This window comes from Plodia interpunctella, chromosome Z (assembly GCF_027563975.2).
Source record: "Plodia interpunctella isolate USDA-ARS_2022_Savannah chromosome Z, ilPloInte3.2, whole genome shotgun sequence".
Taxonomy (NCBI): domain Eukaryota; kingdom Metazoa; phylum Arthropoda; class Insecta; order Lepidoptera; family Pyralidae; genus Plodia; species Plodia interpunctella.
Window position 1 is genome coordinate 8,830,539 of NC_071324.2, and position 18,594 is coordinate 8,849,132.

The following is an 18,594-nucleotide window of genomic DNA, read 5'->3' on the forward strand; positions in this document are numbered from 1 at the left end:
ATGGTCGTCACGTACGACATCCATGGTAAGATATGGAGTAGACCTACTCTAGAGCGGAACCGCACGCCATGTTAAATAATTATTTACCACTGATAATAATAAAAAACCAAATTATTTTACATTTTTCTAATAATCTGATATTATGAGTCCACTCACACGTAGTCATTTTAACAGATATCTAGAATCGAGACACAATAGATAAACAATTATGTGGCCGGCGCATTTGCACCGGTTCGTAATTTTTAAAACATAATCAAGACTTAATAGTAATAATAAATAATAAAATCATTTATTGCAGGCATAGCCCATGAAGTGTTAGTAACAGAGGAACTATGTTAGTAAATCTACATTAAAGTTTTTTGAATAGCGGTAATCTAACGTTCAGTTTCTATAATCTTATAGAAAATAAATATTGAGTTATAGTTAACCCTTTGACACACTAAAACAGAAAAATATCTGTTATCACAAATACACAATTCAGAGCCAAACTATAAATGGTTTTTTACCATAAAACACGTCGGAAACGTAAATTAAAAACTCCCACAAAGGTAATACACATTTTTTTAAAGTAAATCTATTCAACAATATTCATCAAAGCTATGAGATACTCATTAAGTTTTAACCTTGAACCTGGCTTGTCATTTGAAATTTTAATTGCTTTCTGGCATAGAGTTAACGTTTGCTAGAGGGGTCGTTTTTATTTAATTTTATGAAGACGAGTTAAAGCTCAACGATGTTTTGAAAAATTTGAACTAAAATATATAAAAAAATATCACGTAAGAGAGTTTTATGGGTAAGAAACCTATGAAAATAATTGTTAGTATTTTATTTTCTATTATAACAATCAATTCGCCATCAGATAACGCATACTCTCTCTCTCTCTCTCTCATCTGAGTGTGATCCCGGTTCCTTCCTTAACCGTTGAGCGTCGGAGCCCTGGGTTCACTTTCCTACTTTTTCGCCATCATTTCGCACGGTCTTCAGATAGAACTTACAAATACCTGAGAAACTAATGTAAATCCTTACCTATGTGAATTTCATATGTCGAAACCATTTACATACTATTTAAATTGTTATGTTATTGTATATTAAAATGTTACTTATGTTACGTATTACGTAATCTAAATTATAGTAGTTGTAAATTATAGCTAAACCTTCAAATTCTAAAGTTTAATGAACAATACTACAGGACAAAATACCCACGAATTTAATCGCGAACACGTAGTGAGTGAGAAGAGGGAGTAAAAAAAGTAACTAAGCCAAATGCGCGCTCTATATAACGGATGCAATGTTATATCTAAGGTTTCAGGAAAAAAACGTTACCATCCCCAGTAATTATGTTCTGGAGCATCAAAGGCGAACTTGAAATGTTATTTCATTGCCACTGCAATATCATTGCAGACATATCATATATAATATTTTCTCGTGACGGCAAACATCAACTAAGAAAAATACGATTTTACACTCTAATAAAAGTGTATATTAGAGTTATACAGTTACTTTAATGCGATACGCGATATTATTTGTATTTTATGACTTGTTTGTAGTACTTTAGAGTCTAGTTTTGATTGATTATAGTACCAAAATTTTGATTATTGAATTTTTTTTAAAATGAAAAAAATGTACGTAATTATGACATAAATTAATTACATTTGTTTTGTACTGCTAGGGCCAAATATTCTATTCTATCGTTAAGATTAAGTTAGGGCCATTAAAATAAATATTTTGTTTTAAAAAAGTTTGCTAAGTTAGTTACAATTTTCCACTGACCCGAATATATATTGAAAACCCAATATCGGTGTTAAATGCCTCGTTATACCATGTACATATACTATTTTATTCATTTGGAAAACTTTATAATTATACAGTCAAAAACCAAATAATAACAGGATTATAATTTCATGCCTGCGGTTGAAATTTAACTTCATCAAAATTCTGTGAATGTTCTGTGAATTAGGGTTGAAGCAATTATGAAAGCAAATACGACATTACACCGGAATATTAACAATAATAACCAATGCGAAATACGAGCGATTTTCGCACTAATTAATTATTATTAGTAATATTTGATACACGCCACATTAAAGTTATGGTATTGCTAAAAGATCTATGGTTGTTAATTTTTGAAACTGAAATTTTATAAATATGTAATAAATGAAAACATTAAAAGTACTAGTAGATACCTATAAGTGTTGATGTTAGCTGGTACTTTTAAACGGATATATTTATACTAGCTGCACCCCGGAGCTTCGCTCCCGTGGGAATTTCGGGATAAAAGTACTCTATGTATTATTCCAGGCTGTGATATATTCTACCCGTTACCGAAAGTGTAACAAATTTACACAAATACATATCCTCAGGATTGTAGACTTGTTTATTATCTGTGATATACACTAATATATCACAGAGAATACACAATTTAAAAAAACGATTCAGTGGTTTAGCCGTAAAAAAGCCACCGATAGACTTTCGCATTTCGAATACATACACCTGTGTATATCACTTAAATTGTCCGATGGCTCCCGAAATGTTTTTCGGGTATTCAGCGAGGCAGAAATATATCATCCCTTTCACCCCATTCAGGGTGGAATTTCCAAAAATCCTCTCTTAGTGCTCACCTACCTGTCAAATATCAGTTTCCTGTGCCCAGTAGTTTCGGCTGTACGTTGTGTCAGTCAGTCAGTATCGGAAGAGTTTTATTGATTTCAGATTTCAGATGAATTTCTACATCTGTACACAACATCACATATAAACTTTCGCATCTACACATCTTTTGATCACAATCGAATTAAGCGCCCCTATTCGGTATCAACCGTCTGGCCGATAGCCATACATATAGCCATAATAAAACATCTGTAAACTTACCTACATAACTAAAATACACTGTGTATTTTAGTTACCTAAGTAGGTTTAGATATAGGTACAAAGCCAAGTTCAATATTTGACAGCTGTAATTCAATATCTAGGGCCTATACCAATACATATAACGAAGTCTAATATTTAATTGGTGCTACTCCGATAGTATCTGATTTGAATCTTTGTATTTCTACACTGAGGAAAGTTCCTCACTATGCAGCAGTTAACATTTTTGTTTTTGTTGATCTATCATCTTACATGAAATCCCTGAATATATCATAAATTTCATAAATTAAATCAAAATTGCAGATTCATAAATGTACAAATTTGAGCCTTCTTCAGTTTATTATAGGTATTGATTGATTTTCAAGCGATTCAAACGAATGTGAGCACGAAAGAATTCCTGGATCCTCAATCTCCAGACGTGCAGCCTGCGTTGGTACGGCCACGTTGCTTCCATTGCTGCTCAGATGAGAAAAAGTGAGAGACAAGGAAATTTTTTTACAATAGTTTAATCAGCAAGTAAATTTTTCCTTCAATCCATTGGCATAAAAGACCCAAAAATGTACCTAACATGAGACATTTCCTCAAAATTGGCAACAATAAGAAATAACCACAACCAAATTATGAATGTTTGAGTGCGGGTGCGAAACCACTTAACTGGTGTTGATCACACACCACAAACTCTCTGTGTACATAATACGATTGTGAAGCATTAAACTGAACATTCACAACCCAACCCGTTAGTTCAGTTACGCGCTTAACATAATCATTGTAAATTAATGAGAGCGATGTTTCAACACTGTGAAATAATGAAAAAGGAGATAATTTTTAAAACAAGGCAGCGGACTTATTTTATTTCAATTATATATTTTTTGGTTTTTGAAATCCGAATTTCCTGTTTAACTATAACCGAACGGTGTGACTTTGGTGTCGTGGTGATTGGGGCGGCCGCTGGTTTGGGACGCTGGTTGCGCTGAGACCTGCCACCAACTTGAAAAGCGGTGCTGCTCAAAACAAAAACTCATCTGCTCGTTTTTCCTCAGTGATTAAACACATGCTGCTTTCGGGCTGACTCGGCTCATTTTTAGAAAGCTGGTTTGATATTGTCTCGGCGACAAATACCATCGACATGCAGAAGAAAACTTAAAAGAATCCACATCTCTGTAATTGTGGTCTTCGGATTTATTACTTTAGTTTTTATCTATCCTGTTAAAATAAAATTTAATTAGATTAGATTTTGACAGTATGTAAACATATCACTGAATGTGTTAAACATATTATTTCGTTGAGGTGTAAATATTATTTCAGCGCCAAAACAAATATAGTACTCGACTCACGGCGTCTAGAACAACTAAGCTAAATCCTCATCCATCGAGTACATCGCAAACCCGATTTGATTACGATCTTTATTCGTCAGGAATATGATAATATTAATTTTGTTAGGTGAAATAATCATAATAAAAAATAAAGCCTTTAATGATCCTTAATAAAGTTACAATTACATTAATTATATTGTTATTACAGAATTAAATAACATTTTAAATAATGGTTACAATAATTAACTATTAATTACAAATAAATAAAATTCAAATCAACAAATATTTGAAATGCTAATTCAACCTTCAAAATTAAAAAATGAAATTCAAATTTTCTAATAATATAAAATATGACGTTAAGACTAAAGTCACTTAATAAAGTGTAAATCTCCTCCGATTTTCGTCGTTGTTTTTTTCTTCCGCTATAACCGCTTTTTTTATTCCATGTCTCCATTAGTTTACCTCTCCTATAATGGCCTTTCTATGGCGCTATCGGTTTTGCCCATCTATCGTTTTTCATACGCGCGACGTGTCTATCCCACTTCCACTTTATATTATCGTATCGACTTTATATTATCGTAATGTTGAAGAGCATCGATAAAATTGTACTACTTAATTTGTTTGTCTCGATAAAATTTTATATTCAACTAGCTTTTGCCTCCGAGACGAAAGGTACTTCTGAGATGAAAGGTGGGCTTTGTCCTTTTCCGTACTTTGCACTATATGTATTCGAAATTTTAAGATTTGTTGAGTAGATAGAGAGTGAAGAGGTAATAAACAAACATACTTTCGCATTAATATCAGTTGGGATGCACTACGTTCCTGGCTCTTTGGGTCCTTAATAAGTATTTAATTTCTGGTGGTTTCAACTAATATGTTAAAAATTCTCATTTGAGATGCATAGGAAAAGGTAAGATAAACGCGTCTAGAGGATATTGGCTTTTAAATCTTCTTTAAGATTCCAAAGTTCAAGCGCCATACTAATTCGTCTGGATGCCTATAAAAAAAAACAAAAATATATTTTTTTTATTTGAGACAATTCCTCCATGTATAGTCAGTAGGATCCAAAAACTTTGAAACTATATTTGTTATTATTATTATAGATAAATAATAAATTAGCTTGCCCGAACGAAATTTAAGCCCCGAAATATGCACGGAATATGCGCATTAGGTAAAATATACGTAACTAAATTGATTTGCTAGATTAATAATGCAGAATTTTTGCATCAACACTGATTTCTATCACTTTATAATCACTTTCCTGCAACTCGTAACACGGAATAGTTAAATTTTGTGTTTTCATTTAGAAACAATAATTCTTACATACAACTTATTCTTCTTCACTTATGAATGTATAGCAACGACTAACTTTATTTGCACACCATTTTTTTTTAGTCTAAGTGATTTAAGATTTTAAGTCGCAATTTATACGTGTTTTTTTTTTTTCAAATAAAATATCTTTTATTTTTAACTTATAATTTTAGCTAACGATTCGGTTTAACGGTTATAGAGAAAAGTAAATTAAATGTAATAATTTTAAGCATTTATTTAGTTACACGTTCTATAAGTTTAATTTGTATAAAATTTTGAATACCACCTGCGATTCTAGAGATTGGACATTTAATATGTAATAGAAAAATGAAAATTATTTAAAAATTGTAATACCGTAAATGAATCACACATAAAATTTAATTGTCAAAGGTATGTGTTCACTTCAACCGTGGATGCCCTTATCTCCTTATTGGCCACGTAGATGTTCGTCAGCTCATCTGAAGATGTGGTCCCAGCGTCTGATAATGTGGGACTTAATGTCGACATTAGGGGCATGTGATTACAGTCAAATGTCTCCTGTAAAATTAAATGTAAATTCACACACTACACCTCTAGTTTATAAATACAAAATACTAGCTGCCCGCAAGTTCGAAATATGTAACATTTTATTTTACAATGAATTGCACTGCACTGCATCGATGCAACGGTGCACGGCTGAACAATGGGAACAAGCTCTAAGTCCCAAAATTTGTCATCAAGTCGATTAACCCCGGATAAACCTCAATATCAGATTTCAAGTAAATCGATTGAGAATATTATGCGTGATGCGCTTTCAGACAGACAGCTAAAATTTTCCAAAATTGCAGATTCGTAATGTAGTTACATACATAAGTCTTAAACTTACATCGTATACTTTGCACTGATGTGAACACTTTCTTAATCGCAATGTTTCGCTGAAATATTTTCTTTGTTCTCTGTCCACGTGATCTGGTGGTCCATAATTTCTTGAATTTCGAAACGCATTAATGAAATGCTAAAAAGTAAAAATGGAATTTAAAATAGAAACATTTAGTAACTGGACAGAAAATAGACAATGACATTAGTTGTAAAAAATAAAATGTATGCATATAAAGGGTAACAATGAACACTCATAGTCACTTATAATAATGTTTACCTACAAGACAGTACCCATATACGCTTAGATATAACGCCATAAAACGTATATAACAATAACACGTAAACTTATGACTGCAATATTAACCATTATCTGCAGTAGGTTGAAAAATATACATAGGTCTTTGTAATAATTGTAAATGTGAAAAAAGTTGTCCTATATAAGTAGTAGGTACGTATTAAAGTGTCCTATTGCTACTACCGGCTATAAAAAAACATTTAGCAGAAACCGTAACCGAAGGATCAAAAGACAGAAGAAATTCCGTTCAAGATTGGGTAAATAATTTCACCAAAAGGTTGTGTAAACTTCATTCATAACTTCAACTTCTCAAAGAAAAATACAAATTTAATGTGAACGCTACGGTACACAGCTGGTATTGGTAATGCGGAAAATGATTACTCACAGAATTGATTCATTGTATGTGCACAATTTATATGTTTTACAAACTTACATTTCCGACCATATATTTTGCTATTGTTCTTATTTGAAATATAATAACAATTATAATTGAGACCAAAAACCAAACAGCTGCGACTATCATATTTGTAACATTTTCAATTTCATTCAGCCGGGCGACACGATATAAACAGAGCCCCTGTAATTAATTTTAAATAAAGTTTTAAAAATAATGTTAAATTTCTACAAAAAATATAAAAAATAAATAAATTCTAGATTTGAAAATAGAAGAAAAACTTACAATCAAAACAATGGGTAACACCGACCAACAAAATGTCCAAAACTTAGTCGGTTTAAAGCCCAACCAAAAGTGTATATCTGTTGAGAACTTTTTCACACCGTATATCCACATAATCAAACCGGTTTTAATACCTCCAAGATAAAGAACTGTCATGTACACACCATATTCTAATCCTCCAGCTTGACTGTATGACGATGTAGAATTTGTCTAAAAAAGAGAAAAAAAATGTTTTACTGGTTTACAAACAGGTTACAGGTTGCGCATTAGAAAATTCTTGAATTTTACTTTTCTTTCATATTTATAACACTATTTGGATATCTTTTCTAGTGTCTAGTGACACTTTTGTTATTTGAATGCCATCATGGATGAACAAAAGCACAAGCTGTGACATAAATAGCCTGTGCCGGAAAAATTTTTTCATCATCCTTGAAGGCAGGTGTCGTATAAAGCACTATGTATCTCAGAAGAAAGTACAATTCTCAACTCGGGTGATTAACGCCCTCGACTACGTCTCGGGCCTAACATGTCACCCACGTTGAAATCCGTTACTTTCTTGTGTCGGTGAACAATGTACTATTACTAATTATAGTGGCAATATCCTTCATGTTGCTTAGATGTAGTGACACGTGAAATTTAATATTAGGGCTAGGGCGTAAAATACAACCCCGTCTAATACCGAATTAACAAGTCCCGGTAGCGACGAAAGATAGAATTGAAAGAAAGGTGAAATAAGGAGTTCATTTATACGACAAGACAGAAAAGCAGATCTTTGAATCATTTTTGTATAAAACTATTTTGACCACATGCGTGTTCCCAAGCGTGTTCTTATAACACAAGACTATAAGTTTTGTGATAATTCAGATAGCAAATATAAATATATGTGCTTAAAATACATTAGGCAGGGCGACCACACGTCTACGATTCTAGCGACCCGTCCAACCAGGACGGGTTGCTAGAATGGTGGTCTCCTTACTAAAATCGCAAATTAACCTTATTTCCGTTTTCGAACCTAATCATCACAATTTAATAGGTCATAATGACGCTTTAGTAACTCCAAATTTAGCATCTCGGGTGACGATGTTGCATTTGAATATTTAAACGTATATGGCCCTTGTGCTCAATGTCGCTCATATGTCGCTATACATAAAGACAACCTAAAAGGAATACGTGAGTTCGAGATTCACTATTCCCACAACTCAAATATTTATTCGCTTCGCTTTGTATTACGTGTATTAAGTAAATGTGTCGCAATAAAAATATGATTGCATTATAAAAATAAGATGATACGCAAACTGGTCCATACAAAACATACGACTGTTTAGATTTCGAACAACAGCTAATAGTCGCGATAAAATTTAGTTAAAAGATTATAGGTATTTGATTTCCCTTTTAGGGTTTAAAAGGTTAAAAGCCATCCTAAGGGATCACTTTCTGGTTCGTATAAGAATGAAAACAAAATCATTTCATCAAATTGAAATTCAAATATTGTCTTTATCACTTTAATTAATTATCTAAGTACACAAGCGATGGATCCACGTACTGTTAAATATCTTCACTTTATGTATCTTCAATATTTGAGCATTTTAACAAATATTGCAATAGGTAAAAATATACTTATGTTTTGTAAAAATTAATAAATATATACATTTCTGAAGACAACAATAGTTAACAGACCAGTTTAACTTTAGTAAAACAAAATGGTTTTTATGTAGCTTAATTAGTAAGAAAGAAATGTTGACAATACATAAGATAATATTATAATATAATAGGTATTTTTTCCCACCTAAATAAAAAAATAAACATATATTAAACTTACAATAGCTAATGGCAACGAAGCGAGAAATCCGATCAAGCATAATATCCCAACTATATAAACATTTTTTAACGATCTGAATTCACGGCGTAGCAGCCTTGACATTGTCAGAGTCGTGGTAGACTGGAAATACAATGATATTTTTAACACCTCCTCATCTGAATGTAAGTATTTTTTATTAGCTCGTGGGGTCCCACTGCTGGGCAATGTTAGAGGACATTGCCCAGCAGCGTCACCAGCCAGCAGTGGCCCATTCTGTGGAAATAGCCACAGAATGGTTAGGCAAGAATACTTCCTATAAATGTACGCACAATCAAACTCAAGTTTTTCTGCCTTCATTCCGAAACTAAGTATATATGAATGAAAACATGAAGTCAGTACAGTTTAAAATCGTATGCACTCATATTTAGGTCCTAATATTAATGTCAGGTCTAATAAATGAATCAATCTATCAATAAAGATAGCAATTTTTCAGGAGGGTCAATTATTAAAAATAACTTACCAGGAAAGCTAATGCAGCTACAATAATATTTCCATATATGACTAGAAGATAAAGTATGTGAGCAGGGAGGTAATCGGCACCGAAGGGTAGTATTCCAAATAACAAATAATGGTAGTAGACCTGTAAAAACGTTATAATTAAATAATGGAAGATCTTTCAAATCACTTCGCACAAGTGCAGTCTTTCAAGTTTTTAGGCTATGAATGTCGGTGGTCATTTCACTAAGAGAAAGGGGTTACTAAACTTGAACTTGACGTCACCTACGCGATCTTAATAACATTAATTAATAAATAAGTAATACTTAATAAATAAAATTAATAAAATAAAAATAGGACAACTTCGGCTAGTGCGTGTATCAGGACTAACCGAAGTTGTCCTATTTTTTAGGGTTCACATCAAAAAAACGGCTGAAGTGAAAACTTGAATTCATTTTGGATGTCAAACGTTGTGCATTTTTGATGTCAAACGAATTTTCAATCAGGCAGTTCACGTGTCCTGATGCGAGATTAACATTTTTTACCCATCAAAAGTGTACAACGCCGCTAACGAAGTTATTACTTCAAAAATACCTTGAAATTAATTGAGATGCATCTCGCCGTCAATTTATACAGTGTTTTTATGACAAAAGACCTTATGAAGCCCAGCAGAGTGAACACTACTGCGAATATTACTACAGTATTATCAACCATTGTGAATGGTGAAATCATTTGAAAGTCGTACACGCCTAAGTAACCTATACCGTAGATGTAAGTCACCAGATTAATTGTTGTATCCTGAAACAATTATATTCATTTATTAACGATAGTAAATAATCATGTAATTAAATAAAATTCCAAACTCAATCCAATTTTGTTACAAAAAAATGAAAAATATGTCAAAAATTATACATGTATCTTGGGCATAAACGATTTTAGAAGCCTATTAAACAGAAATTATTGAAACTCATGCACACTTCAATATATATACCTATACAGGTATATATAGATGTCTGTATGTACCTATATACGCAACGTAGTAAAACGGATATGTGTCTCAAACTAGTTGAACATTGAAGCTAACAAAGACGGCAAAATGCACAAAGCGAGATGAAATAGCCTGTGACAGCCTAAAAAATTACTAAATCCGAGGCGACTTTACTTAAAAATTTTAAATGGAACTAGAGGCCCGTCCTGACTTCGGATAACAACATAATAAATTATACATCTAAACCTTCCTTAGGAATGACACTATAGATTGGTGAAAACCGCATGAAAATCCGTGCAGTAATGATTGAGTATATTGTGAACAGACAGACAGAAGCGGCAGAGGACTTTGTTTTATAATATGTTGGTAAAGGATATCACTACTTAGACCGTTTGGAATTGCATTAAGTGTAATATCAGCTTTTATTGTTATGTTTATTTATTTTCACCCAGGTAAACAAAGTGAAATATTGGCACATTAAATATTACCTGCACACCGGACTTTACCACCGCAAATATTTATTCAGGCTTCGTGGCAAGATTAAACCTTCTTGGTGACAACATGTTTATAATGGCTGCTCTATTTAATGAGGAGTGATATGGTACGTTGAAGAAAAATCGGCAACATGCTTTTTGGACACGTTGGATCAAGCAGCTTGTCCCAGATAATAAATGGAATGTATCATGTGTTTCACAACGTCTTATTCGAACGACCTCAAATGACAAGTTTCTGATTTTAAACAAAACTTTAACGAATAACAATTAAGTACGTGATTTTTATCAAATCCCAAGGGCGCAAAGCCCCGAACGTGCCTCATTCTATTCATATTTCGACATACAAACTACCTAACTGTGTGAATTTGATATTCAAATTTTAGAAGTAAGCACTCGTGAAACAGTAGAGAATACACCCACAATAAGATAAATTAGCATTAATTTAAGCCGCCGGCACAAGCTAATTTTCGATTGAATTAACTTCCACATGTATAATTATGAACACAAGGTTGTATTTCACTCCAACAAAGCATTACAATTGCATTCAGTTGCATTAATGAAAAGCAAGAATGATACGATGAGCGCAGTCATATTTTGATGCAAACAATAAGCTTTAATCTTATTGTTCTGTACAAAACAGCATATCATTTCGCGTGAATATACGATTGTAATTATTTTAAATTTATCTTTGCAAGTCTGGCGAAGTTTGAAGACTTCATCAACCAATGCGTCTTGCCCGTGATGCCATATGCTTCAGAGAAGTGACCACAGTCTGTATACAGTTTTACATTGGTACATAAGCTGAATGTTGCTCAGTGTGCTCTGGCGAGAGCTATTTACTCCTTAACAAAGACATCCAACAGAGAACCAAAGTCTCAAAAATAGCTGAAAATGTCAACAAGCTGAGGTGGCCATGGGCTGATTGGTAGAACAACGATAACCACCTCCGCAGATGTGTTCTCGAGGGGAGTCCGTGCCCCAGTAAGCGAAATGTGGGACACCCACTAACTAGATGGCGCGCTGACCCGCGAAAGGTTCAGAGGTACAATTGGATGCGTAAAATCCAAAACAGACAAAGTGGCGCACCTTAGGAGAGGTTTATGTCCAGCAGTGAACTACTGTAGGCTGATGATGATGATGTCTAGCGATGGAAATTTTTAATAGGGTAGAAAACGATTAGTCCAAGAGAAATATATTTTTTTTTATTTAGAATATTATTTAAAAACACGGTCTTACCGTAAATGAGATACACTTGTTAAGATTTAACAACATAATATGGTACCTAAGTTGCAAGTAAATGGTTGTGTTTACTTGCAAATCACTAAGTAAACGTTAAATATTTATTAACTGAGCCTGCGGTAGTCTGAACTGCACAATTGATTTTGTAATCCAGCGTTCATGTAGCTGTCTATATTTTTGACGTGTGATCGTCTATTATTAAGTCAACATCAATCATTTATTCAGACATTAGACCCACACAGGGTTTTTTCACGTCAAATTTTATATTATACAACAATTTCTCAAATAGCTAGAACTTACACGGCATTTAGGAACTATCAGTATCTATTTTCGCGTCGCATCTCATTGAGCTGATTTGTCTTAATGAAAACAACCCGTAAAATAACCACAAATCCGTGTCAGTTTGCGGTTACATTTAGAAGTGTAAAGTTAATCAACCAATAAACTTACATATGCTGGTGGTGAGTTAAGGCTCATGATATCACTTATAACTGACGTAATCACATGCTGAGGTAATGAAAACGATATCGACAGCGCAAGGAAACACGTCGATATAGATCTCCATAAAAATGACAATTTCGATATCTGCAATAAATAATTTGACGCGATGAATTATTCAGCTCATCAATAACTGATGGATGACCGCGAGTCGGTCTCCGGTTGATTGTGATTGGCAAATACAACGGTTCCTGTTCAATTTCAATATCAAATTTATCTCTGTTTCAATGTTTTCAATATTTGATGATGATGGCGAACTAAATTTTAACATGTATTGTTTAGTTTATTTGAATAATAAAATAATAGAACCGGGTATTACTGTCAATGCAGATTTCTTACATTTCTTAAGAATCCTCTAAAATTTTAATCCATTTTCTTAAATATTATGATATTGTAAATCTTAGTCGTAAGACATACCGGACTTCACTTATACCTACTAATAAGTACACCTATATTTCGCAGAGAATGAGAAATGAATTATAATAAAAGCACTGATAATGTTTTTTTTCACATTGTTTATATGGATTTTTTAAAAACATGTACTTACGCATTTTTATTGTAACGTTTATCATTTTAAATTTTAAGACAGATAGTAATACAGTCTTTACAACTCTTGTGCTGTACAATTCTCAAAAACTCGCTATTGTATTTCACAAATTAAATATGTAGGTCATACCAATAACAACGTATCAACTGATACAGTACTGAAGAAAAAGTTACAAATCCAAACAATGGCCGTGGCAAACATCTTAGTCGTCGACCCGGATGGCTCGCCTTTTTTTCTGAAAAAAAATAAATTTTGACGTAAAAAAAAAGCAGTAATTTTTTGGTAAGTACTTATACATATTTATGGATAATTTGCTTTGACCTGCGATGTAAGACGTTACAATCTGAGACAAAACGATGCGACGCGATACGAAAATAATAATATAATAATAATTCTATATTTATTTTCATCCACAATCTATAAAATTACCGGTATTAAAATACAATATCTAATAAAATATAACTTATACGTAAAGAATGAAGAATATATGTGTATTTCGGGATGTCGTTAAAATAATTTGAGTAATCAAAAAATTTGATGAATTTGTATGAGATACTATTTCAGAATTAGCTAGATAAGTGGAACTTATTTAGATTTCTATTTTGAAGTATCATTTAGCCTATTAACCTATTAACTATTAACTATAACTATTAACTATTAACTATTAACTTAGCTATAATACCTAGCGGACGAAATTAAAATTCATTCAAATACGATATATTAAAATATAATACACTCAGCTAGTAAATAAAGTTCGTGATGCCAATTATTACGGTTTTATTTTGATGTCTGGGGAGTTCGGGTTCCCGTGACATCCTCAGAAGTACACATACAAGTACAATGACACCCTCAGAGGTGACTTGCTTCCGGAATATCAATTTTTACACTTTATTCCTCTTTTAGATGGCTTTACGAGCCTGTGCTTTTTCATTTTATTCTAACGACCGCAAATCCAATAAATAGGCAAAATATCGGGCGAATACCCATCTCTGCTCTCGCCCGATTTTAATTTTCTTTCGATGGAGCGATTCAATCAAGCTGCAATTTCCTAGCCCCGAACTTAAATCAATTTGACAAAGTTATAATATTTTTGGCCGTACTGCAAACATCTTGACCACCGCGTCGGGCTGCTAGCGGACTATCGAATATCAACAGCTGATCGACTATTAATAGACAACAATCTGTTTTCTGATCAAATAGAAATAAGTCTTACTAATGTTTGTTATACTTTATCTTTTTATACCTGTCGAATTGGATAATGATAGGTCCTAACCTGTGATAGTAACCTATCACAGGTTAGTACCACATACATTATTACATTTAATTAGCGTTTTTTAAAAGCTCTGGAACTATTTAATGTGTAAAATGTCATGTGGATTGAAAAACATTAGGCACACGCAAAATACAACATTGCCCTGATGCCGTAAGGATATTTTCGAATTTAATGCAAACGTTTTTTTAATATAACTTCTTCTTTTGGAGTTTATTACCGGTATCCTCTTTCTTTTAGAGTACTTTTATTTTTACATTTCCTAGCATGAGTTGAGTAGGAAAGTAAATATTTTTTACAAGTAAATCAAGATATTTACATCTAGACTTAAGCAAATTTCTTGATTATAATATAATATTTAAATTAGGATGGATCCCATTGCTGGGCAACGCCATTCCCTTTCTTTTTCCACAAATCTCTCGTCGAGAGCAGCTGTTACCACCTCCGCAGGAACTCGTCCTGCCATCTCTTTCGTGGTTTAAAATTATTAAATAAGAAAATACTTACGTATAGTATACATGTACAGAAGTGTTATTTATCGCAGTTATTTGGCCAAGGTCACATTGTATCCAGACAGTCTTCCGTTCCACACAATTATTTGGTGAGGCCCCCTTTGGACAAGCCGATCTAAAATGGCGCATTAATAAAAACATTGCTAGGTATTCAAGCCCATCAGTTAGATCACACGCGTGCTGTAAAATTATTTTATTAAAAATATCTTAAATAAAAATAATAAGAAAATAACCAACACATACCTTAACGATGATAAAATTTATTACAAAAAATTAAGTCTCTAACAAAAATTAGATCATAATCTATTCATTCGTTTGACAGTTACAATGCCACGGTCAGACATATACTAAACATCCTTCTGTTATAGGTAGTAAAAAATAAAGTAGCAACAGGATTTTAAGGTAATGCTGACAGATATTTTTACTATAGGGTACGCATATTCGCTAAAATTATTTTTTATTGACTGACATGCTAAATAAAATACTCTCCACTACATTTCATATAAAAGCTTCTGAGTTCAGAAATAACTATTAGAAATACGTATACTTACCAACAGTGCAAACATAGCTGTCTGAAGAAGAGATCCATAAGTAATTCCTTTCAGTAAAGGATTAAGGGACTGGTTAAAATCGATTTTCCTTGTGTACTGTTTTATAAAAACATCCATAAACATATAAGGCATGCCAAGTGTAATCTCCAATAAAATAAAATCCAATAATCTTACTGGAAATTAACAGAAACCATTAGTTGATAGTAGTTTTTAATAATACCTAAAAGTATAATAAAAAATATAAGGCAGTCATCTCTAAATCGAAATTTTCTTTAAGCCTTCTTTAAGGTCATTATTCTGACAGCAAAGTGTATGTATGGATCAATATACCGCCTATAATCTATATTAGAGGTGCATTCTCGTATAGTACAGAAATTATTGAGTTCGTATACACGTCTGACACGTTTATCCGTAGCGCCGCTACGACCTAGTTGTGACTTGTTCTGAATTTCTGTGAACTCAAAAATATTTTCGACTTTGATTTTGACAAGCGGTTGTTTCTTTGTTTCTGTGTGCACAAACACAACAGGTTTACTTTTACTGGAAATAACCCATTCATGTAATGGTGTTTAAACATCAAATATTAAGTCACTCACATCATGAAATTTTACAAAACTTACCATTATCCACCACCTCTGAAAACATATCGAAAGTAAAACTGCATGAAGCAAACGCGAATGCGAGGTATAGGAATGTTTTAATGCTATCCCATTTGAAATGATCTTTTCCTGCATCCTGAAATGAAAACATCGTCTTTTTTACTTCCAATGTAAATCAGTAAGCCTTTATTGGCAATATCGGGTGGAATCATGCAACTAAATTTTAAATAACATAATGTCTTCAAAGGATTGAGCTGAAATTTTATATACACGTATAGTTGGGATGATAATGCATTATATACCTCACATAATGGGGCAAATTCTTCAACAGCTAATATAGCCTGGTCATGAAATTAATTTTACACGTGGCTTTAGTTCCGCTATAAAATTTTATTTATTTTATTTTATTAACTTTGAACTTAAATCCAGCCTGTCTAGATATAGACAGGCCTGTATATACGTGCTGTAATATTTTCGAGGTGTCTGATACTGTACAGAAAAATTGCAATAAACATCAAGTAGTTCCGATTTGGAGAGGGCATAGCTACGCTTACCCTTCTATCAAACCAAAAGACGATAAACAAGCATCTTCAGGCCCGAACTGGTAATAAAACTAGGTGTGCTCGGATTCCTAGCGAGACTGAGTCGACCGCGCGAGTATATCCAGTGTATCCAGTGTATAAAAGGAATCTGGGACATAAAACTTCCAGAAATATTGTGTCACATTTCCTTTGTCACAACGTTTAAACGCCCTTTTCATATTGCTTATTAAAAATCTATTCAATGGATTTTTGGAAAAGAATTTCAAAGGACGATTACCGGGAATTTTATTTTTCCTTTTGTTGATCTATGGCAATAATAGATATACCGTGTAATCTTGCATTTATCTTCGTGTGATTTGAACGGTCCGGTTTTATAATATAAATGTATTTCAAAGACTTATAATATCAATCAGAAAAAAACCATTAACTCACCGCTCTACCGGAAACTAATGTCATACTTGATGACAAATCCATCTTAATATGTCCTGGATGTTGCGGCATCTTGAATTATGCTTAATTAATACTGTTAACAATTTTGTACATAGTTATACTAAATTACAAATAAGTCTACATATCCTTATTAACACTCCTAGCATATGCGCGTGAATTCGCTATCTTGAATTTCTCACCTAATCTATATCTATATCCGTAATCCTAACTAAATGTACGCGAAATTTCAAGAAAATTGGATGTATAGATTAAGCCCAAAGAGAAAACAAATATATATACTTACATTCGTTTTTACAATTGTAAGTTAGGATACAAGTACGCTTCTTTATTTGCTCTTCTTTAAAAAATGAAGCAATAGACATTTAAAGAAAATAAATAACCACAGAATATGAAGGTTTTCGAAAGATTTTCAATACTATCATTATATAACACTCTTCAGATGTCTTTTATACTGGCCAAGAAGGAATTTAATTTATTTGATAATTATATTATAGAAATTATATTACTGTGAAACCGGTGGATTGAAAGGTCCCAGGTTACTCGAGCCACATGAGTTTGTATATAAGTACATACCCGTGCATAGAAGTTTTCATAGACCACTACTTGCTTCCGGTGAAGAAAAACATCGTGAGGAAACCTGAAAACTTGTTGATAAACTTATTTGTGAAATGCAGTCCATTAACAATGTCAGGAAAGTTGTTGTGTGTGTTTCGTTCCATCTAATGACCACAACCCATGAGGATATGGATATGAAGAGGTTAATTACATTTAAATTAAATTTGATATACATCACCGTTTGTACATAAATCGGTCTTCTTGATAATTGATCATAGGTACATACATGAAAATACCTACTAAAGAAATAGCATTGACATTTCTACTTCTTACCTTTCTAAAGAGACAAGAGACAAAGCACCAAACAAAAGCCCGTTTGTAAAAAACTTAAAATTTTCAACTAGACAATTAATATAGGTATGCTACATTGGACATTATCAAATAAAGGCTAATAAAAACCATACTACTGCTAGAAATATATGATTTGGTACCTATCTTGAATAAACTTGTCAAATGACTTTGACAGTTTTCTTTATAATAGGTTTGAAATGTAAGAAGATTCTTCACTGGTTCGCGTTCTATGTAGGGTACTTCCAAGTGTCGCTGTATTGAAGACCCTCACGGGTCAACTTTTTCTGAAAGGAAATCGCGGTGAAGAAGAGATTTTCCCACAAGTAGATAGATCCCCACAGGTATATATCAGGCAAAGAAATAAAAATCATTCATTTAGGCAATTAAAAT

General features: G+C 32.8%; 1 protein-coding gene across 1 annotated transcript; it reads right to left on the minus strand.

Moving 5' to 3' along the window:
* Positions 1-4,317: 4,317 nt before the first annotated feature.
* On the minus strand, positions 4,318-18,360 carry LOC128683290 (sodium-dependent serotonin transporter-like). Its single transcript, XM_053768742.1, has 15 exons — positions 18,187-18,360; positions 17,281-17,371; positions 16,328-16,442; positions 15,708-15,880; positions 15,152-15,336; positions 13,504-13,609; positions 12,780-12,914; positions 10,203-10,406; positions 9,634-9,753; positions 9,135-9,254; positions 7,319-7,525; positions 7,073-7,216; positions 6,352-6,480; positions 5,841-6,023; positions 4,318-5,172 (listed from the first exon to the last, which is right to left on the minus strand). Exons 2-14 carry the CDS (start codon positions 17,347-17,349, stop codon positions 5,871-5,873), a joined length of 1,860 nt encoding a protein of 619 aa, XP_053624717.1. The 5' UTR covers positions 17,350-17,371; positions 18,187-18,360; the 3' UTR covers positions 4,318-5,172; positions 5,841-5,870.
* Positions 18,361-18,594: the final 234 nt, after the last annotated feature.